The 22,546-nt window shown below is 45.9% G+C and overlaps 1 protein-coding gene across 2 annotated transcripts in view; it reads left to right on the top strand.

Moving 5' to 3' along the window:
* Positions 1-10,306: 10,306 nt before the first annotated feature.
* Positions 10,307-22,546, top strand: part of PCCB (propionyl-CoA carboxylase subunit beta) — a 78,270-nt gene continuing 66,030 nt past the window's right edge. Inside the window, exons 1-5 of one of the 2 annotated variants that reach the window (XM_019023982.4) lie at positions 10,307-10,535; positions 14,676-14,795; positions 15,375-15,443; positions 19,291-19,347; positions 20,767-20,880. In XM_019023982.4, the coding sequence (XP_018879527.4) occupies positions 10,353-10,535; positions 14,676-14,795; positions 15,375-15,443; positions 19,291-19,347; positions 20,767-20,880 (543 nt within the window). In that variant the 5' untranslated portion in view covers positions 10,307-10,352. Of the gene's footprint in view, positions 10,536-14,147; positions 14,238-14,675; positions 14,796-15,374; positions 15,444-19,290; positions 19,348-20,766; positions 20,881-22,546 lie in introns of those variants that run through there. The other variant, XM_031009183.3, reaches the window with a different exon arrangement.

Below are 22,546 nucleotides of genomic sequence, written 5' to 3' on the forward strand. Positions count from 1 at the left end.
AAAGGGCTGGGTGTGGTGGCAATCTTTATTACTTTTGATGTTCCCCAGTGAGTATATCTTAAATGTCAACACCACCCGTAGGAAACTAGATAGGTTTCCCATGGTTCATGGGAAAGAAGCTGGCTCTAGTAATGGAGCTGAGTGCCAGATAATCCCCTCTTCACAGAGAAACTAGAGTAGCAAGAGAGAAAGTTCTTTCAATGACTGAATACCCCCTGTATCTGGAACCACTGGGTACTGGAAACACAGAAATAAAAATGATAGAGTCCTTATCCAAAATAAGCTTATAATCTCATGGGGAGTCATATATGAATAGCTAATTTGTTTCCAGTTTCTAGATGTTAACCTCAGTTGCTTTAGAACAGCATAATTCATACCAAAAGCTCAAAATCACCCATTATAATAAAAATAATTGTGAAAGTATCATAACTCATATAGTCTTTTAGAAATGCAGGAGGAATTATAAAAGAAAAAGAAGAAGAGAGGCCACTAATTAAAAGAAACATTTCTTAATCTAGTGCCATGACTCTTGTCTTAGAATTTTCTAAGCAGCTGGAAGAGGGATAAGAAAAGCGAGGATGGAGAATAAAGGAAAAAGAAAGAGTATTTCTTGTATCATGGCTGCACTTTGACTTACCTGTAACCCAGTATCAGTATCCAGAAGGGAGAGAATCACTAAGGCTGTTTTGGTTGAAATAGGAAAGGGCATCCTCACGGTGTTAGAGTCAGTATATTCAGAAGACAAGACTGGAGCTGTTCTTGTGAGTTCAGGGGCTCTTTGAATTTATATCCCTTTTCGTATCTTCCACCGTTCCAGCCAGGTGAACCTAGCATACCACAATTCTCAAAATGTACATCCCAATTCTATTACCAGGGATAAATTTTTTGTTTTGTGTTGTTTTGTTTTTGTTTTTGTTTTGAGACAAGGTCTCTCTAACTTGCTCAGGCTGGAGTTCATAGGCGTAATCATAACACACTGCAGCCTCAAACTCCTGGGCTCACACGACCCTCGGCCTCTCCAGTAGCTGGGACTAGAGGTGTGTGCCACTGCCTGTGGCTAAGGTATAAATCTAAATGGAATTGGAGTATATTGTAGGTAGGAAGGGTGAGGTCATCAGCAAAATCTGAAGAAGTGGGCTGGGTGCAGTGGCTCACACCTGTCATCCCAGCACTCTGGGAGTCCAAGGTAAGTGGATCGCTTGAGCTCAGGCATTTGAGACCAGCCTGAGCAACACAGCAAACCCCCATCTCTATAAAAAATACAAAATTTAGCCAGGTGCGGTGGTGCGCACCTGTAGTCCCAGCTACTTGGGGGCTGAGGTAGGAGGACTGCTTGAGCCTGGGAGGTTGGGGCTTCAGTGAGCTGTCTTTGTGCCATTGTATTCTAGCCTGGGTGACAAAGTGAGACCCTGTCTCAAAAAAAAAAAAAAAAAAAATCTGAAGTAATTTTTTTTCTTTTCAAGATGAGGGTCTTGCTATTCTGCAACAGATTCTTGAGGCCAGGAGTTACAGCACTATAATCCCAAAATGCTGGGATTGCAGGCATGAGCCACCATGCCCCACCATGAAGTAATTTTAAAGCAACATATCAAGGTGGTACTGTCACAGAGACAGGAACAAACTATGGGAATACAAAAGAAGAATGCAGTAATTTTGTGGGATGGAAGACACGTTAGGTATTAGAAGGAAGGGAAGTCATGCCATCAGGAAAAGCAAGACAGTGAGGGGGAGTGTTCTCGGAGAAAGATACCTAGTGGGCGGGAGGGAAGGTAGGAGAAAGCCTCAAGCAAAGGACTTAACTGGGTGGAGAAGAAAATAAGGAGACAGTGGTGGCCTGAGGGGCTCGTGTGCATGGGGCAGACTTGTGCTTCACAGGGCTCACCTTGCTGGGAGACTGAGGGGCGGAAGTAGAGAAGGGGCAGATTGTTAAGTTGAGGACAGAGGAAAAGGAGAAGCTAAGAGACGGGAAGACAGACAACTGGTTAGGGAAGAAGAGAGAGACAGGAACCATACAGTACAGAGCCCAGGGCTGCATATTCAGTGTCAGCAGGAACAACATAAATGATTCTAGCCAGACCAAAGATTTCCACATGAAGTTTGGTGACCAGACACCTGGGGAGCACTCAGGTAACCAGAGAAAATGGAAGTCTCTCTCACATAGCCAGCACTGTTAAAATGTAGAACTTGATAAAAGCTACAAATGAGAAACAAAAAGCAGATGAGAGTTTAGAGGAAGAAGAGGTGCTTATAACTGAGAAATTGTGGACATGCTTTGTGGAAGAAATGGTGTTTGGGACAGGATACATGGGCTTTGGACATGCAGAAATGGGGTTGGGGAGAACAGCAAGGAACAGCAAGAATCTGTGGTGACCTAGTATAGTGGGTTGAATTGTGCCCCCCTAAAAGATATGTCCAGGTCCTAAGACCTGGTATCTGTGGGTGTGACCTTATTTGGGAATAGGGTCTTTGCAGATACAATTAAGTTAAGGATTTCTAAATGAGGTCATCTTAAATTTAGGATGGGCCCTAAATTCAACGACTGGTGACTCATAAGAAAAAGGGGAGGCTGGGCACAGTGGCTCATGCTTGTAATCCCAGCACTTTGGGAGGCCAAGGCAGGCGGATCACGAGGTCAAGAGTTCAAGACCATCCTGGCCAACATGGTGAAACCCCATCTCTACTAAAAATACAAAAACTAGCTGGGCGTGGTGGCACATGCCTGTAGTCCCAGCTACTCAGGAGGCCAAGGCAGGAGAATCACTTGAACCCAGGAGGCAGAGGTTGGAATTAACTGAGATCATGCCACTGCACTCCAGCCTGGTGACAGAGCGAGACTCCATCTCAAAAAAAAAAGAAAAAAAGAAAAAGGGGAGAGAGGTCACAGATACCAGGATACTGGGAAGAAGGCCACACAAAGACGGAGGTAGAGATGGCTGTCATGATGCCACAAAACAAGGAACACCAGAGCTTCCAGAAGCTGGAAGAGGCAAGAAAGGATTCTGCCCTGGAGCCTTTGGAGAGAGCACAGCCCTCAAGACATCTTGATTTTGGACTCCTGGTTCCCCAAACTGTGAGAGAACACATTTCTGTTGTTTTACCACTAACTTTGTGGTAATTTGCTACAGCAGCCCAAGGAAATTAAAATACCTAGCATAATTTCTGTGAGTTCTGCCAGCTACCATGGGCAGTCTGTTAGCAGAATCAGAGTGATCCAAAAGAAGGCTTGGGCCAAGGCATGGTGATCTAAATGGAAATTCAAGGGCTTGAGGGAGGCCAGTAGGCAGAATGAGGGAATTAAAAGGTTACACGGAAAGGATGGACCAGATTCAGTGTGAAGGGCATGGGAAAGGTAGCAGAAAAGGAGGTGGTAGAGAGAACTGCCAGGTTCCACTCCTAGACGTGAAGCAATTCTTAGTGATTACAAAGCCCAGTGTGTGGGTGGCTGGAGTGGAACAGAGTTGAAGGCCCTTCATGTTGAGGAGGCTAAGGAATTCCTGGGCCATAGAATCAGAGGGTATCAGCATGAAGACTCTGAATGGAGTCTGAGAATGGCAGTGGAAGACAGGGAAGGGGAAAAGTGAGCCTGATGTGGAAATCACAGGACAAGGGAGAGGAGGGCATGTGGTGGAGGTCAGGGGAATGCTGAAAGGGTGGTACCAACAGAGGGTAAAAACGGCAAGTGAAAAGCAGCTCAGCAAGAATAGAAACTGTGGCCGGGCGCGGCCGGGCGTGGTGGCTCACGCCTGTAATCCTAGCACTTTGGGAGGCTGAGGCGGGCAGATCACGAGGTCAGGAGATCGAGACCATCCTGTCTAATATGGTGAAACCCCATCTCTAATAAAAATACAAAAAAAATTAGCCGGATGTGGTGGCAGGCGCCTGTAGTCCCAGCTACTCGGGAAGCTGAGGCAGGAGAATGGCATGAACCCGGGAGGCGGAGTTTGCAGTGAACCGCGGTGGTGCCACTGCATTCGAACCTGGGTGACAGAGCGAGACTCCATCTCAAAAAAAAAAAAAAAAAAAATAGAAACAGCTAGAAGCAGCTCTGGAAAAAGGAACAAACCAGCTCTGCTCTTTTTTTTTTTTTGAGATGGAGCCCGGCTCTGTGGCCCAGGCTGAAGTGCAGTGGTGCAATCTCGGCTCACTGCAAGCTGCGCCTCCCGGGTTCATGCCATTCTCCTGCCTCAGCCTCCTGAGTAGCTGGGACTACAGGCATCTGCCACCACGCGTGGCTAATTTTTTTTTTATTTTTAGTCGAGACAGGGTTTCACCATGTTAGCCAGGATGGTCTCGATCTCCTGACCTTGTGATCTGCCTGCCTCGGCCTCCCAAAATGCTGGGATTACAGGCGTGAGCCACTGCTACCGGCCTGCGCTTTCCCAGAGAGCCCAGGGAGTCAGAAAAGATAAGGATTTCTCAAGGTGGCTTGGAAAATGTGTGTAGTCTGGGGACAATGAGGTTCCATGCCTTTTAAAATTTTTTTAATTTTATTTCTTTTTAGAGACAGTCTTGCTCTGTCACCCAGGCTGGAATGCAGTGGTGCCATCATAGCTCACTGCAGCCTCAAACTCCTAGGCTCAAGGGATCCTCCTCCCCAAGCCTCTGGAATAGCTGGGACTACAAGTGTGCACCACCATGCCTGGCTAACATTTTAATTTTTTGTAGAGATAATGTCTTGCCATGTTGCCCAGGCTGGTCTCAAACTCTTGGCCTCAAGCAGTCCTCCTACTTCAGCCTCCCCAAGTGCTGGGATTACAGATGTGAGCCACTGCGCATGGCCTAGGCTCCAGGTCTTAATAAGAATTTTAAGTAGAATTTAAGCTAGGACTCTTGGGTTCTAATCTCAGCATCAAAGAAACAGTTCAGCAATAACAATGTGAATTTTCAACCTGGACAACATAGAGAAACCATTGTCTCTACAAAAAATTAGAAAATTAGGGCCAGGTGTGGTGGCTCACACCTGTAATCTCAGCACTTCGGGAGGCCAAAGCAGGAGGATCTCTTGAGGTCAGGAGTTCAAGGCCAGCCTGGTCAACATGGTGAAACCCTGTCTCTACTAACAATACAAAAAAATTAGGCACAGTGGCACATACCTGTAGTCCTAGCTACTTTGGAGGCTGAGGCAGGAGAATCTCTTGAACCTGGGAGGCAGAGGTTGCAGTGAGCCAAGATGTGCACTCTAGCATTCCAGCCTGGGTGACAGAAGGAGACTCTGTCTTAAAAAAAAAAAAAAAAAAAATTAGCCAGGCTTGGTGACATCTGCCTGCGGTCCCAGCTATGGGGGAGGCTTAGGTGAAGGATTGCTTGAGCCCAGGAGGTCAAGGCTATAGTGAGCCATGATCACAACGCTGCACTCTAGCCTGGGGAACAGAACAAGACCCCATCTCAAAAAAAGAAAAAATAAAGATAAACGTAAATTTTAAGCACTTCATTTTTTATTCAGTTAAAACACACACACACACACACACACACACACACACACACACACACACCAAGGAGAGAAGTACATAATTAATGCAAAACAAAAATCTTAAAAATCTAGCTGGCATGGTAGCATGTACCTGTAGTCCCAGCTACTCAGGAGACTGAGGGGGGAGGATCACCTGAGCCCAGGAGTTCGAGGCTGCAGTGAGCTGTGATCCTGCCAATCCGCTCCAGCCTGGGTGACAGAGTGAGACCCTGTCTCAAAAAATAAAAAAAAAATCTTTAAAATCTCTTCTCTCCACATGGATGACAGCTATTCTCACAAATTTCCTCTCTCTCACTCCCTTTACTCCTAACCACCCCAAACTCTATTGTGAGAAGACACCTGGACTGTACTGAACATAGTAACTGAGAGCCCCAGCTGTTGCTCTGAAATTCACTGCTGAAATCTGCACTGAGGTTACACCTTCCACGGGCTGCTCCCAGCATAGCTGCAGCAAAAATACTTTGGCTCCTGTACTCCCCAACAACCTTGCTGAACTTTCCTTAAAACTGCACGGTATTCTGAGAAGCTCCCACCCACCTTCCTTCCTTCCCTCTCTTCCTGACTGGAGGTCAGATTTGCATTGCAATCTCATGGGCCTCCCAGCTTCTCCCACTGTCTCCCCACTTTTTCTCACAGGTGGTTCCTCTAACTGATTTCTTTCTTTCTTTCTTTTTTTTTTTTTGAGATGGAGTCTTGCTCTGTCACCCAGGCTGGAGTGCAGTGGCGCGATCTCGGTTCACTGCAAACTCCACCTCTCAGGTTCAAGTGATTCTCCTGCTTCAGTCTCCCGAGTAGCTGGGATTATAGGCGTGCACCACCATGCCCGGCTAATTTTTCTTTTTAGTAGAGATGGGGTTTCACCATCTTGGCCAGGCTGGTCTTGAACTCCTGACCTCAGGTGATCCGCCTGCCTTGGCCTCTCAAAGTGCTGGGATTACAGGAGTGAACCACTGCACCTGGCCCCCTTAATTGATTTCTTGCATGTTAATTCCCCTCTTGGCAATTGCTTCTCTGAAGACCCAGACTAAATTGTGACCTCTTCCATTTCCTCCTTCCTACCATTGCACTCATCTTTGCTGAAAGTTGTAACTGACTGGCCTAGAATGGCCAGAAAATGTTGGCACCTCACTGTCCCCCATCCATCCTCACTCCTTGTGGAAGGAAGTGAACAAATACTCTGAAATGTATCACTGTCCTTCACTCTAAGGAGAACTCATGAAAATTTCTGGTAAATAAGACTATCTCAGGATACTACTGGTAATCTATTAGGTAACACTTAAAGAGTACTTCACATTTGCCAGGCATTATGTTAGCTGCTTTATGTGCATTCTTACATTTAAACCTTATAACTTGGCCAGGTATGGTGGCTCACATCTGTAATCCCAGCACTTTGGGAGGCTGAGGCAGGCGGATCACTTGAGATCAGGAGTTCGAGGCAAGCCTGGCCAACATGGTGAAACTCCATCTCTACCAAAAAATACAAAAAAATTAGCTGGGCGTGGTGGCACACGCCTGTAATCCCAGCTACTTGGGAGGCTGAGGCAGGAGAATCGCTTGAACCTGGGATGGGGAGGTTGCAGTGAGCCGAGATTGAGCCACTGCACTCCAGCCTGAGTGACAGAGCAAGACCCTGTCTCAAAAAATAAATAAATAAATAAAAATAAACCTTACAACTCTGAGGTAGAACTATTATTATTCCAATTTTACAGAAGAGGAAACTGAGGCCAAGTTGTCCAAGTCACACAGAGGTAACTGGCAGAGTTGGAACTAACCTCAGGACAGTCTAACACCAATGACTGGGCTCTTGTTATTATGTCATAGGTAACAAACTCAGAACACAAGGGTTTCACAGATCACCCCCTCTCCACTTTTACAGAGGAAACTGAGATCCTTAGGTGAATGACGCTGTGTTATCCAGGAAGTCAGGGCAGAAGCAAGATTTGTACCCAGGTGTTGACTCCAAATTTTCAGCTCTACTGTCTCAGAAAGTGAGAAAACGAAAAGATCAGGGTGACTCCTGTCTCACAATGGAGAAAAAAACTCAAACACAGCAACCAGTGGGGGGACTAAGGACAGGAAAGCAGCCTGGAGCATAGTGGTATTAAAGGGCAATTACTGGATAATTGCCTCCTACCTCCAACTTCCTCCTACCCCCACCCACCTGCCCCAAGCTGGAGCTTGCATGTGAGGTCTGAGGAATAACATTACAGATCTATAGAACTATGGAGTGCCCATAGGCAGGGCATTAGGACAGTGAGAAAGAAGTGGAGGGAGAGAGGACAAGCTGGAGGAAGCAGTTAGGTTCAGTGAGCCTCCCTGTGTTGGGTTTTCTACTAAGCACTGGTTATCTAAAGTTAAATAAGAAAAACTTCCTTGCTTCTGAGGATCAGGATAGACTGCATGGAGGAGATGATACCTGAGCAGGTTTCAGAGCCTGAAAAGACATAGAGGAGGGGGCGAAAACTTCTGGACTCACATGCAATTGCCTATTTGCTAGCTCGATTCAATTTCACAAAAACATTCTAAAGGCCTTCTCTGCGTTGGGCCTTGTTCCAGGTGCTGGGACCACAGTGGTGAGCAAATCAGCTGCAGTCCCCGACCTCTGGCTGGAGAGTCTGTCTAGGAAGACAGCTAAACAATCTTAACACAGTGTGAGATGTGCTTTATGTAAGGAACCTACAAGGCACTGTGGGACAAGGGAGTCCAACTGCCCCCAGGCCAAAAGCAAGTCCCAATTTCTGGACATGAAAAAACTCTTCACAATCTAATGCCATTCTCACTTTCCAGTCTCATTTACCACCATTTCCCCAAAAGCTGGGAACACAACAAAGTATGTGTGTGTGTCTGTGTATGTGAATCTGAACATGCCAGGCCTTTGCTCACGCTGCTTCTGTTCCCTGGCATATGGATGCTTTCTTGGAGAAACTCTCCTCAACACACTCAGCCTTACTCAAATTCTCTCTTGTGCTCCCAAGGCAATCTGCCTCTCTAGGTTGTCCATCTGCCTCTCTAGGTTGGTAAAGTCTTTAAAGCAAGGACCCAAATGCAAGGTCAAGAGTACCCATTACGGAGTTATACAGATACAGGTGGGCTTTGCCTAGCCAAGAGGCTTTGGCCTCTAAGCTGCCCTCTCTATCTAGATGAACAGTTCCTACTCCAGGAAATGCAATCAGTACTGATGTTTAGTTCTTGGCACATGGTAGGTGCTCAAAAATGTTTTCTGAGTTGAATTGCATTAACATTAAGGTCATAGGTCAGAATTTGCACTTTATGAAGGCGCTGGCTATGAGCTGGATCTGGGAAGGGCTCATGATCAACTTTAGCAGTTTTCTGTGGCTAAAAATGAGAAAGATAAACCATGTTCTTTGTCTTGAAGACCTGCCTGTTAGTGGGAGAAACAGATGGTCAAGCTCTCAACAGTACAATTCCAAATTCCTAGAGCAGTGGTTCTTAAACTTTAGCAAGCAGATCAGAATCACCTAAAGGTCATCTGCTAAAACAGATGGCTGGCCCCAGCCCCAGAGTTTCTGATTTAAAGGTCTGGAGTAAGCTCTGAGAATTCGAGCTTGCATTTCCAACTCACTCCCAGGTGATACTGAAGTTGCTGGATTGACAAGATTCCCTCCTTGATCAAACATTGGTCAGGCTCTTCTGAGCTCTCTCTTTGACTAGGCCTGAGCGTGGGCTCCCATGTCTTTCCTTGTGGAATTCCATTTTAGCAAGAAACTTGCCAAGTCAGTTTAGCCAGAATCCTCCATTCTTGATATCTGATTACTCTCCATATCTGGTTTTGACCCATACCGCCACCATCCCCCAGGTGATGCTCAGTTACCCTGACCTGCCTTGGGCAGGAATCCTGTTAGGTCAATTTAGCCAGATTCCCCGCCAATGTTTCCTCTTAGTAATTTTCCATCCACTGACTTCCACACACTGCCCCTTAGCTATAAATTACCACTTTGCTATATTCAGCCCAATCGCTCTGACTTACGGCAAAACTCTATCCCTACCTCTGTCAGATTGGGCCTGAATAAAGTTTGCCTTACCATTCTTAAACATGAATAATTAAGTGTCATGAATAGTTTTTTCTTTAATGGAATCCATACTTTGAGAACTACTGATTAGAGGTTAAGGGTCCTGTGCTCATTATCTGGCACATATTAATGATAGGTCTCTGAGTTTGAATCCTGGCCAACCACATTGTCAGTCTTGGCTTTTTTTTTTTTTTTTGAGACAGGGTTTTGCCCAGGCTGGAGTGCAGTGATGCAATTACGGCTCACTGCAGCCTCGACCTCATGGGCCAAGCCATCCTGCCGCCTTAGCCTCCCGAGTAGCTGGGGTCACAGGTGCAAGCCGCCATGCCCAGCTAATTTTTAATTTTTTTTTGTAGAGGTGGGGTCTTACTATATTGCTCAGGCTGGTCTTGGGCTCCTGGGCTCACCTACCTCGGCCTCAGTCTTGCCTCTTGATCAAATCACTCATCTCTCTGTGCTTCATTTACCTCATCTGTGAAATCCAGATAGTAAGCTAGTGCATGGTAAGTGCAAAAAGCAACACCTGGCACAATGCTTAATAAATGTTGGTTACATCTTATAATCATTTTCTGTAGGAAGTAGGACGACAAAGTTAAGGGTCTAGGTGGTCAGAGAAGAGCAAGGACTATGTCCCTTTTTTGTGCAGCCAGGCAGGCCCTGTACTTTTTCTCTGCGCGACCCTCCTCGGGCAGCATTGGGTCTCGAACTCTGACGCCTTCCTCCCAAGCAGGTTCTGTAGTCCAGCCCCCGCGGCTCCCTACAGCCAGCCGATGCTGCGCAAGCGCCGTACCCACGCTTTATGCACATGCGTACTCAGGTGCGCCGGTAGGGGACGCGCCGGCACAGCAAAAATGGCGGCGGCATTACGGGTGGCGGCGGCCGGGGCAAGGCTCAGCGTTCTGGCGAGCGGTCTCCGCGCCGCAGTCCGCAGCCTTTGCAGCCAGGCCACCTCTGTTAACGAACGCATCGAAAACAAGCGCCGGACCGCGCTGCTGGGAGGAGGCCAACGCCGTATTGACGCGCAGCACAAGCGAGTGAGTCCTGAGGGGCCTAAGTGAGTCCCGCCCCTGGCGTCCGCGACCTATCACAGCGTGCCCGGCTTGCGGCGTCCGAGGCCTCCCTGCCAATCCGCACGGTGTCTGGAGGGGCCGGAGCGAGGGTGTTCACCTTGAAAACCTGCAGCGTTTCTCGTGGAGGCGGGTATAACCAGCAGAAGCACCTGTGTGCTTTTTCACACTGTTTAACCCTTGGGATTTAGACGGATCTGGCTCGTCTCTAGCCAGCTCACCACTTAACATAAGCTTTTGGGCAACTTATTAAATCTCTGTGGGTCATTTTAATAATAATTCTTCCTTCACAAGCGTATCGTTAGACCATAGATAGCAAAACGATAGGCGCTCAGTAAAAACCATGTGCTTATTCTCGTGCCCCATGAAAGAGTGATGGTAGATTCTTTCTCCTTTGTGGAAGCAGGAAAACTGAACTTGGGCATACTCCACTAACATGAAGTGGGGGATGTGCGCGTGCAGGGAACTTGTGGAACTTCTGCCCGCAGAATGCCTGGTCGAGCTCTTTAGGGCCTTAGCATGCCTCGCCTTGATGGGTAGCAAAGGCACGTGTCGGAAGCAGGTGGCCTTTCTGGGAGTGCGCAGGCTACTCTCGATGTTTGGCTGGACTGAGCAGCTGAAACACTGCCACCCATCGCCTGTGTTTTGAGGCGAGAATCCATCTGGCCTTCAGAGATAAGCTGGGCGGCCCATTTTGGAGAGGTGACCCCTGACTTGAAACCAGGCTTGCTCAGTGTGTCCGTGACTGGTGGGTGAGTCTGGACCGTTGTGCTGCACGAATTAACCAACGGGAAGGTGCAGAAGTGAAACTCTTACAGGTGAAGAGTATTCAGGCACAACTCACAACCATGAGGGAGGCACTGGGGGAGGGATGGGGTCTTAAAGTGAGGAGATTTGAACAGCTCTACATTTGTCTAATATTGATTCAGATGTCATAAATTCGCATTTGACAAGGGTCCGAAGGTAACAGTTCCTTTTGACACTTGAGAGTGAAATGTAAATTTAGTGATGGTTTATGGTGCTAGGAGTGCTTTCTCTCCCCTGGGGCTACTTCTAACCTACTCTGTTAGGGCTGAGGGAGATGTTAGATCATCCTCTGGAAAGGCCTGTCAGTGCTCCTGTACACTCTTTCTGTTGGGGCCTATTGCTCAATTCTTCCCTGGAACATCGCCTAGCCCTTTCCCAGGTAGATCCTACTGGGTTTAGATGAAGCCTCCAGAAGCTGTTTTTCTTTTGCCAAAGTTGACTTAGGAGGCAGATTCAATATGAACCCCCTCCTACACCCCTTTTTATTTTTATGTTTTGATACGGACTTTTGCTCTTGTTGCCCAGGCTGGAGTGCCATGGTGCGATCTTGGCTCATTGCAACCTCTGCCTCCCAGGTTCAAGCTATTCTCCTGCCTCAGCCTCCCGAGTAGCTGGGATTACAGGTGCCCACCACCATGCCTGGCAACTTTTTTTTTGTATTTTTAGCAGAGACAGGGTTTCACCATGTTGGCCAGGCCGGTCTTGTATGCCTGACCTCAAGTGATTCACCCACCTTGGCATCCCAAAGTGTTGGGATTACGGGTGTGAGCCACTGCACCTGGCCCTGCACCCCTTTTAAAACAATTTTTGACCATTTCCGTAGATTTTCCCAGAAGAGGAATTAGTGGGTCAAAGGGTGTAAGTTTATTTTTTTTGAGACAGAGTTCACTCTGTTGCCTAGGCTAGAGTGCAGCAGCTCACTGCAACTTCTGCTTCCCAGCTTCAAGCAATTCTGCCTCAGCCTCCAGAGTACCTGGGGTTACAGGTATGTGTCACCACACCTGGCTAATTTTTGTATTTTTAGTAGGGACATGGTTTCACCATGTTGGCCAGGCTGGTCTTGAACTCCTGACCTCAGGTGATCCACCCGCGTCTGCCTCCCAAAGTGCTGGGATGACAGAATTTTTTTTTTTTTTCCTTGAGACAGGGTCTTACTCTGTCACCCAGGCTGGAGGGCAGTGGTGTAATCATGGCTTACTGCATCCTTGACCTCTGGGCTCCAGTGATCCTCCCACTTCAGCCTCCTACCCTGCTAGTTATTTTATTTTATTTTATTTTTTGGTAGAGACAGAGTCTCGCTTTGTTGCCCAGGCTGGTCTCAACTCCTGGGCTCAAGCAGTCCTCCCACCTTGGCCTTCCAAAGTGCTGGGATTACAGGTGTGAGCCGCAGTGCCTGGTCAGTATAAATATATTTTAAAAATCTGTATATATGTTGCCAAGTTGGTTTCCTAAAAACTTATTCTACTTTACGTGACAGTGTATAGGATTGCCTGGTTTTTGTTTGTTTTTTTAAACACAACCTCACCAGCTTTGGCTACTTTCCTAAGGGGGAAATAATAGCCAATTTGAGGTATGTGGTTTTTTTTTTTGTTGTTGGGGAAGGGGACGGTAGGCTAGGGTATTTGCTTGGGGCTGAGAGCTTGGGAGCCCAAGCAATGGAGGCTTTTTTTTTTGTTTGTTTTTGTTTTTTGAGACAGTGTCTCACCCTGTCACCCAGGCTGGAGTACAGTGGTGCGATCTTGGCTCACTGCAACCCCTGCCCCCTGGGTTCAAGCGATTCTCTTGCCTCAGCCTCCCGAGTAGCTGGGACTACAGGTGGGTGCTACCAAGCCCAGCTAATTTTTTTTGTATTTTTAGTAGAGATAGGGTTTCGCTGTGTTAGCCAGGATGGTCTCGATCTCCTGACCTCATGATCCACCTGCCTTGGCCTCCCAAAGTGCTGGGATTACAGGTGTGAGCCACTGCGCCTAGCTTTTTTTTTTTTTTTTTTTTTTTAAAGACAGGTTCTCGCTTTGTTGCTCAGGCTGGAGCACGGTGGAGTGATCACAGCTCACCACAACCTCGGCTTCCCAGGTTCAAGTGATTCTCCTGCCTCAGCCTCTTGAGTAGCTGGGATTACAGGCACGTGCCACCACTCCCAGCTAATTTTTGTATTTTTCAGTAGAGACCAGGTTTTGCCATGTTGTCCAGCTGGTCTCAAACTCCTGGGCTCAAGCGATGCTCGTCTCAGCCTCCCAAAGTGCTGGGATTACAGGTGTGAGCCACTGTGCCCAGCCGAGGCTCTTGGTAGATTGAGAGCTCTGACCTCATCTCCTCAAAGAAGCTTTTTTTTTTTTGAGACGGAGTTTCACTTTGTTGCCCAGGCTGGAGTGCAGTGGTGCACAATCTCGGCTCACTGCAAGCTCTGCCTCCCGGGTTCAAGCGATTCTTCTGCCTCAGCCTCCTGAGTAGCTGGGAAGACAGGCGCATGCCACCACACCCGGCTTATTTTGTATCTTTTAATAGAGATGGGGTTTCTCCATGTTGGTCAGGCTTGTCTCGATCTCCTAACCTTGTGATCCACCCGCCTCTGCCTCTCAAAGTGCTGGGATTACAGGCGTGAACCACCGTGCCTGGCCCAAAGAAGCATTTTAAAACTCTTCTCAAGTGAGCTCTTTAGCATTTTGTGTCCCACTCCCCTTCTACTCAGCCACTCCCTGCTGTGGGGTCATCTCTGTGTCACAGTGTCACTGTCAGGTGTGGGGTCCCTAAACAGGGGATAGGATAGTAGGAGAAGGAGAAGACCACAGAGGAGGCAGGAGAAGAACCAGGAAGTAGCGTGTCCTTGAGGTGGGAGCTGGGAGCAGCAGGGACCCTTGTGAGGTGAGGTGTGCTTCTGTAGGTCTCCCTAGAAAAAACCTGTGTCAGGTCCTTCACTAAGCCTGTTTTAGTTTCCACCACCTGCTTCTGCATTCTTTTTATGGCTCCTTAGGTCTCCAGTAAGTATTTGTGGAACTAATTAATTGTGTTCCAGGGTCAGGTTCTCCTTATCCCCACTTCTCTCTACCTTTTCCTCGTCCTATTTCCTTATTCATCTTCCACAGTTGGGTGGCTTCTGGCGCACACTGTCTGTCCTGATTTCCATGTCATCTAAAGTCTACTAATAACACCTATCTGCCTTGGGCAGGTTGGATAGAATGAAAGTACTTGCATTGAGATGAACGGGCAAATCTGCCCTTCAAGCCCTCCCATGAACAGCCCTTGCTTTGCTTACTAAATTGTCTGTGATGACATCACTGAGTGATCTTTGTTCCATTGTAGGGAAAGCTAACAGCCAGGGAGAGGATCAGTCTCTTGCTGGACCCTGGCAGCTTTGTTGAGAGCGACATGTTTGTGGAACACAGATGTGCAGATTTTGGAATGGCTGCTGATAAGAATAAGGTATTTGTTCAAATGGTGGTGTGAACACTTTTTAGGTGTGGCTCAGCTGGCCTACCCACTAGAATAATAATAAATCTATAAGGCTTTTATCTGAAGTCCTCTGCAGAGGCACTGCAGACATCAAGCCCAGATAATTTTTGTATTTTTAGTAGAGATGGGCTTTCGCCATGTTGGTCAGGCTGGCCTTGAACTCCTGGCTTCAAGCAATCCACCCACCTCGGACTCCCAAAGTGTTGGGACTACAGACGTGAGCCATCGTACCCTGCCTTGTGTTTCTTTATATGTCCTCCTCCATGTAAGCATAGAGAAGTGGTGGCCCTGGGTCTTGATTATTTTGCTTTTAGGAGGGTACATAAGGCCTAAGATGACAGTGCCATTCACTCCTATTGATGAAGTAGTAGCCCTGTGCTTCCTGTTGTAGAGCTGGGAAAGTGGGGTGGGATTCCTTCATGTTCCTTGTTCATATTGACGTTTTAGGAATTTGGGTTTTGTTTTTGTCTTTCATTGAGGCATAGTGGCCAAACTCATTAGAAGAAGTATTTGGATTTTTTAACCTTTATTTTTGCATTTTTCTGGTAGTTTCCTGGAGACAGCGTGGTCACTGGACGAGGCCGAATCAATGGAAGATTGGTTTATGTCTTCAGTCAGGTATTTCATAACTCCAATAGTCTGAACTTTCTTGGAGGGCAGAGTCAAGAGGAAAATATGTGAAAGAAGCCAATATTGGGGAATGAAAACTTGCTTGTAGTTTGGGGAAAATGAGGGATTTGCTTTGCTTTTCAGTGCGTATTTCCAGAATATTGTGTGTTTTTTTCTTAGGAAGAGTCCTTAGTCTGTTTTGGGGGGGATCACAGGGCACTAGCCTTGTAGAGAGGTATCCCAAGAACCAGGAATTTATTCCAAGTGAATGAGATTCCTCTTGGCAGGGTTGGGTGTGTGCCTGTAGGGCATCTGTGTCCTGGGCAGTGTATGTGGACTAGAGAGAGTGCAGTGGGTGCAGCCTAGCAAAGGGGACTTGACTCTCAGAACCAGAGTCCCCCTGAGCTTTGGGCTTTCATGAATATGTTCAGAAAATTTTATCAGGGTGCCTCAAGACAGATACGGTTTGTTCACACACATAGCCAAAGCTATCAATATGTTATTTTACACGCAAAAGGGAATGAAGGTTGTTAATCAGCTGGCCTTGCGATAGGGAGAGTAGCCTGATTTATCCAGGTGGGCCCAATATAATCACAGCGTCCTTAAAAGTGGAAGAGGGAGGTAGAAGAGGAGCTTATAAGGATGTGATATGAGAAGGACATGATCTGCAGTACCTGGCTTCGAAGATGGGAGAAGGGGACCATCAGCAAAGGAGTGCCCATGGTCTCTAGGAGCTGGTAAAGGCAAGAAAACACATTTTCCCCTGGAGCCTCCAGAAGGGAGCACAGTCCTGCCAACCTTAATTTTAGCCCAGTCAATCCTGTGTAGCACTTCTAAATTATAGAACTATAAGATAATACATTTGTGTTGTTTCAAGGCACTGAATTTATATTAATTTGTTATAGCGGTAATAGAAAACTAACACAGAATATGTTGTGTACTATTTTGGATTTGACTTTTTTCTCTCCAGAGGTGGAAATATGTATATAATTTAAAATGCTTAGGTCTTTTTACAGACCTGAAGTTTGATATTAAAATTGGCTAGGCGTGGTGGCTCATGCCTGTAGTCCCAGTACTTTGGGAGGCTGAGATGGGTGGATCACCTGAGGTCAGGAGTTTGAGACCAGCTGGCCAACTTGGCGAAACTCCATCTCTACTAAAAACACAAAAATTATCTGGGTGTTGTGGGTGCCTGTAATCCCAGCTACTTGGGAGGCTGAGGCAGGAGAATCGCTTGAACCTGGGAGGCGGAGGTTGCAGTGAGCCGAGTTTGCGCCACTGCACTCGAGCCTGGGCGGCAGAGTGAGGCTCCATCTCAAACAAAAAAATAATAAAATAGTTATACTTGGTTAATTTAAAATCTGTCGTAGTTAGTATGCATTTACCAATTAAATTACCTTTGAAATGTTTTAAAACTGTTATAAATTGGTCTACCAAATGCCGAAATAGAAGGAATCACATTTCTTTGTTTTGTGCAATTTATGAGAGCTGAGAAAAACTTGTACAGAAGGAACCATTGAAAAGAGAGATAGAACAAAGAAAGATGTTTTCTGGACATGGTGTTCACTCACCACTATTAAGCAGATGGAAAAATTCACTGAATTGATACTTTTGAGCACCTCTTATGCTCATGTGGTAGGGTGGGAGTGAGGAGAAGGTGGAGATGACTGAGACAAGAGTTCCCACCCTGAAGAAGCGAATCATTTTATAGGCAGAATGGCACAGAACAGATGTAACTACAGAGCACATGGAGTGAGAGGTTCCAGGCAAATGCTGTAGACCCAAGACAAGGGAAAAATCACATCCAGGGTTGAGGAAAGCTTTAGGAACAATGGGGCAATTGAGACAGGCCCTGAAGGATACTGAGGGTAGGGAGTGATGAGCCAGTGTTTTTTAATAGTGATCTCCAAGATGTTAATATCTTAGGTACTTTTTCTGGGGAGCTTCTGTTCTTCTGGGGAGCCTCCTCAGTCCCTTGCCTGATAATTGGCTGTTGGTGTATTCTGAGTGGGAGAGAAAAAAGGGGCCAGCACTCATTCAGTGTATAGGCTCCTAATCTTGCATGTTTTCAGCCTCACCTTTTCCTCTTTTAGGCTAGCGATTGTGAGTTTAGAACCCTTCTGGTTAATTTCCTTTAGAGAACAAACATTCTCTCTCCTCTCAAGGTGAAGGAGAGGCCATGTGGGGTCTAACTGCTTCTAACAGAGACTTCTGTTAGTCTCTGTTTTCAGCCCCCTTCTCACCTCCACTTTCCATGGTTCCTGGGTTGTCTTCTCCTTGATTACCCCCACTGCAGGTGTGTAAGCTTCCATTCTCTCCCTCTAAATCAGGTATTTTCTTGTGCTTTCAGTTCCCCCCAAATTTGTTTAATCCTTCCTATGCTATTGTCTCCTTGTTCTTATTCTCACAGCTGATTCTATTCTTAATTCCCAACTGTCTTTTTGAGGGGGTTTTAGGAGAGGTTATGCCCACAATAAGCCCTTTACATCTGAACATAGTGAAGATCCATAAGCAGAAGAAGCAGTGAGAGCTCTGATTCTTGTTTTTTAACCTTTCTTTTTAAAACAGCAAATAATAGGCTGGGCACAGTGGCTCCCGCTTGTCGTCTCAGCACTTTGGGAGGCCGAGGTGGGTGGATCACTTCAGGCCAGGAGTTTGAAACTGGCCTAGCCAACATGGCAAAACTGTCTCTAATAAAAATACAAAAATTAGCTGGGCATGGTAGCACGTACCTGTAATCCCAGCTACTCGGGAGGCTGAGGCAGGAGAATCACTTGCACCTGGGAGGCAGAGGATACAGTGAGCCAAGATTACGCCACTGCACTCCAGCCTGGGTGACAGAGCAAGACTTGGTCTCAAAATAATAAGTAAAATAAAACAGTAAATATTTCTTAAAAACAGAAGTGCTTGTCTGTTTGATATCCATAGAATCTGATATTAGAGTTAATTCTGTGTGATAAGTTTTCCTTCAGATCTGCAAATCATTTCTTTTTTTTCCTTTCAAAACATTTTTGTAGAGCAAAGACTAGCTCTTTTGCTCTTGACAATTCATGAACTTCCTTTAAGATATTTTATTCTATGGAGTAATCTATAAATCAGACTTTTTTTCTAATTTTTTAAACTTCTGAAAATGCTTTAAAAACTATATGTATGTATTTTTTTAAATACAGAGTCTTGCTCTGTCGCCGAGGCTGGAGTGCAGTGGTGCAATCTCTGCCCACTGCAGCCTCCGCCTCCTGGATTCAAGTGATTCTCCTGCCTCAGCCTCCCGAGTAGCTGGGATTACAGGCACACACCACCACGCCCAGCTAATTTTTATATTTTAGTAGAGATGGGGTTTCACCATGTTGGCCAGGCTGGTCTGGAACTCTTGACCTCAGGTGATCCTCCTGCCTTGGCCTCTCAAAGTCTTGGGATTACAGGCGCGAGCCACCATGCCCGGGCAACTCTTTTTGTTTTGTTTTGTTTTGAGACAGGGTCTTGCTCTGTTGCGTAGGCTGGAATACAGTGGTGCTGTCTCAACTCACTGAAGCCTCTGTCTCCAGGGCTCAAGCAGTCCTCCTGCCTCAGCCTCCTGAGTAGCTGGGATTCCAGGCATGTGCCACCATGCGCAGCTAACTTTTTTCTATATTTTTTGCAGATACAGGCTTCTGCCATGTCGCCCAGGCTGGTCTCAGACTCCTGGACTCAAGCCATCCACCTGCCTTGGCCTCCCAAAGTGTTGGGATTACAGGCATGAGCCACCACGCCTGGCCTAAAAACTTTTATCTGTGAATTTTCTATTTCTTCCTCCCACTGGGTTTTCATCTCTAGCCAGTCACTATATTTGACTTGCTGATTTGTATTTTCTTTTTAGGATTTTACAGTTTTTGGAGGCAGTCTGTCAGGAGCACATGCCCAGAAGATCTGCAAAGTAAGTGTTTAATACTCAAATTCAATCCATTGCTTTCCTCAGTTACGTAGTGCTTATTGAGTATCTTTGGGGTACAAGACACTGAGCTAGGTACTTGGGGTAGGGCAGAGGTATGCAAGATGTGCTACCAACCCAAAGGGGTGCATAACAATTTTCGTACCATGGATCTCTTCCATGGGCTGGCAAAGCCTGGACCCTCCTGTTTTTACATGCCTAAAATAAAATTTGTAGGATTTTAAAGGATTAAAAATGTTTTTAAAAACCACATTTAGAATATACGTGCTCCCTTGTTAATGCATTTAATAACAAGATTTAGCAGTAGATCTAGTAACTACTGTAATTTCAAAGTAGTCAAAGGTGAAATATTTCAGGGTATCTGCAACAACTTTAGTAGGACGTAAAAATATCTGTGGCTTCTAATAATGGCAAAGTCACAGATATTTCTGATACTGAGGCTCATTGCCTGTATCAATAATGAAGAGAAATGTTAACGATCAGCTAGCATTAGTAAAGATAAAGATGTAAACTTTTTCCTGTTCAAGTTCATGGACTCCCATTCACAGACCTCTTGGGGTTCTGAGGATTTCAAGTGAAGAACCTCTTGTCTAGGTGGAAGGGCCAGGTGCTAGAAGGTAAAGAACAGTGTGAGCATTGTATGCTGATATTTAAAAACTACTGCTAGAGATTAGATGCTCTGGAGAGGAATAAAACTATAAATAATAGAGAATTTTGGAATTAAAGTTGGAGCTACTAGTAACTGGAACATCTGGATTATAGACATGGTCCTGTCATGTATTACTCCTGAGACCTTGGGCCAGTCACTTAACTTTTAAACCTTCTTAATTTTTCTCATTTTACTCCCTCTGTTATGATGGGTAAATGAGGTAATGGAAGTGAAAGTGCTTTTAAACTGTCAAGGACTGTAGGAATATTGCTTATTATGCTGTTGGAATTACTAACCCATGAGGAAAATCTGTCACATTAGAAGTAAAAGCAGGCCTGGGCCTGCCCTCAGATTAACAGATGGGTCAACATCTGCTTTCATGAAAGTACTACTTTGCCATTCTGTCTACTGTAAGTTCTTTCAAAGCAGTACCTGGGAACAAAACTGGCTGCTGGAAGACGTTACAACGTGAGCCTGTGGTTCTAGAAATGGTTGCCATGAGTTGTTTTATCCCCTGCTAATGGGAAGTGCTTTGGCTCTTGGGTGTTTGGGGGCTTTAATCAGCCTATTAAATATCTGGTCCTTTGTCTTCCATGAAGGTACCCAATCGTGATGGGGAGTGAAACCAGTGTTACTGCCTCCTGTTTTGAAAAGTGCACTCAGAACGTTTTCCAGAAAACACTGTGGTATTTTGTGAATGTCATTTTTTATATCAAGAACATTTGTCTCAATAAAAGATTTCTCTGCTGTCTCAGATCATGGACCAGGCCATAACGGTGGGGGCTCCAGTGATTGGGCTGAATGACTCTGGGGGAGCACGGATCCAAGAGGGAGTGGAGTCTTTGGCTGGCTATGCAGACATCTTTCTGGTGAGAAACCTGTTAATAGAGAATAAAAAAATACAGGGCTTAAGTTCTCTAAGCCATGGCGTGGCCAGAGCTTCTCCAACTCTCCTCATTGTTCTCTGCTGCATTGTGTCTGTTCTGTGGGTCCTTTCTGTGTCACTGGGGGTGGGATGAAGGGTAGATGAAAAGCAAGAGAGAGCGGGAAGAGAGGGTTTTCATTTTTTCTAACAGAGGGCCACTCACAGGGGAAATTACAGTTAAAGATCGTTCATAAGGGAAAAGCACTTGAAAATGTTTTTCTTTTTTTGAAAGCAAGGGAGAGGAAATATGAAAAGTTAAAATGAACTGATGTGCTTGAATTAGAAGTTTTAAAAAATGTAGCACCTGTTTAATTTTTTAGTTAAAACACTACAGGATTATTATATAAAGTCCAAGCCACAGTGCAAAGAAGAATGAAATCACCCCAGATCCTACCATTCAGAAACATTTGGCGAACCTCATTACTGATATCTCTTTGCTTATTTACAGACTGAAATTATGAGAGAAAGAAATGAAAAGAAACATAAAATAATGTGTTATGTGAAGTATAAAGTATATTTGTGAGAGATACAGTAAGAGGCTGGGATGAGGGAGAGAGATACTGCAGACAGAAACTGGCAACATTTCCAGGGAGAAGAAAGGAAGGAGACAGGCAGACATTGTTTTTAATCAGGCCAGCCACTCTTATCATCCCTGCTCTGCAGGCTTACTTCTGTGGATGGCTTGGCCTAAGCAGTTTAGGCCTGGAAGTCATTCCTGTTTAGAAACAAAAGAGCGGCCCTCAGAGACGTGGTGATAAACCACCACATTTTAGAGCTTGACTGGATTTTAGAATATCATCTAGTTGAATACATCTTTATGGGTCTGGAGGAGGTTTTTTTTTTGAGACAGAGTCTGGCTCTGTCTCCCAGGTTGGAGTGCAGTGGCCCCATCTAGGCTCACTTCAGCCTCTGCCTCCTGGGCTCAAGCGATTCTCCTGCCTCAGCCTCCCGAGTGGCTGGGACTAAGGGCATCCACCACCACGCCCAGCTAATTTTTGTATTTTTAGTAGAGACGGGGTTTCACCATATTAGCCAGGTTGGTCTCGAACTCCTGACCTTGTGATCCGCCCACCTCGGCCTCCTAAAGTGCTGGGATTACAGGTGTGAGCCACCGCACCCAGCTGGTTTTTTTTTTTTTTAATATTTATTTATTTAGAGACAGGGTCTCGGTTGGCCAGGCTGGAATGCAGTGGCATGATCTCTGCTCACTGCAACCTCAGCCTCCTGGGCTCAAGCAATCATCCCACCTCAGTCTCCTGAATAGCTGGCACCACAGGCATGCACCACCACATCCGGTGAATTTTTTTTTGTATTTTTTTTATAGAGGCGGGGTTTTGCCATGTTGCGCAGGCTTATCTTGAACTTCTGGACTCGAGCGATTGACCTGCGTTTGCCTCCCAAAGTGCTGGGATTACAGGAGTGAGTCACCACGCCTGGCTTTTAATTTTTGTTTTCAAGGGCTAGTCTTTACTTTCAGATCTTCATTGCTTAATTAATTGCTTACTAATGCTGCTTGTCATATTGATACCTCCACTCACTTATTCCTGCCTGTGTTATTTTTTGGTAACTTTTTATTTTGATAAAATTTCAAACTTCAGGCTGGGCACGGT

This window comes from Gorilla gorilla, chromosome 2 (genome assembly GCF_029281585.2).
Source record: "Gorilla gorilla gorilla isolate KB3781 chromosome 2, NHGRI_mGorGor1-v2.1_pri, whole genome shotgun sequence".
In the NCBI taxonomy this organism is placed as follows: domain Eukaryota; kingdom Metazoa; phylum Chordata; class Mammalia; order Primates; family Hominidae; genus Gorilla; species Gorilla gorilla.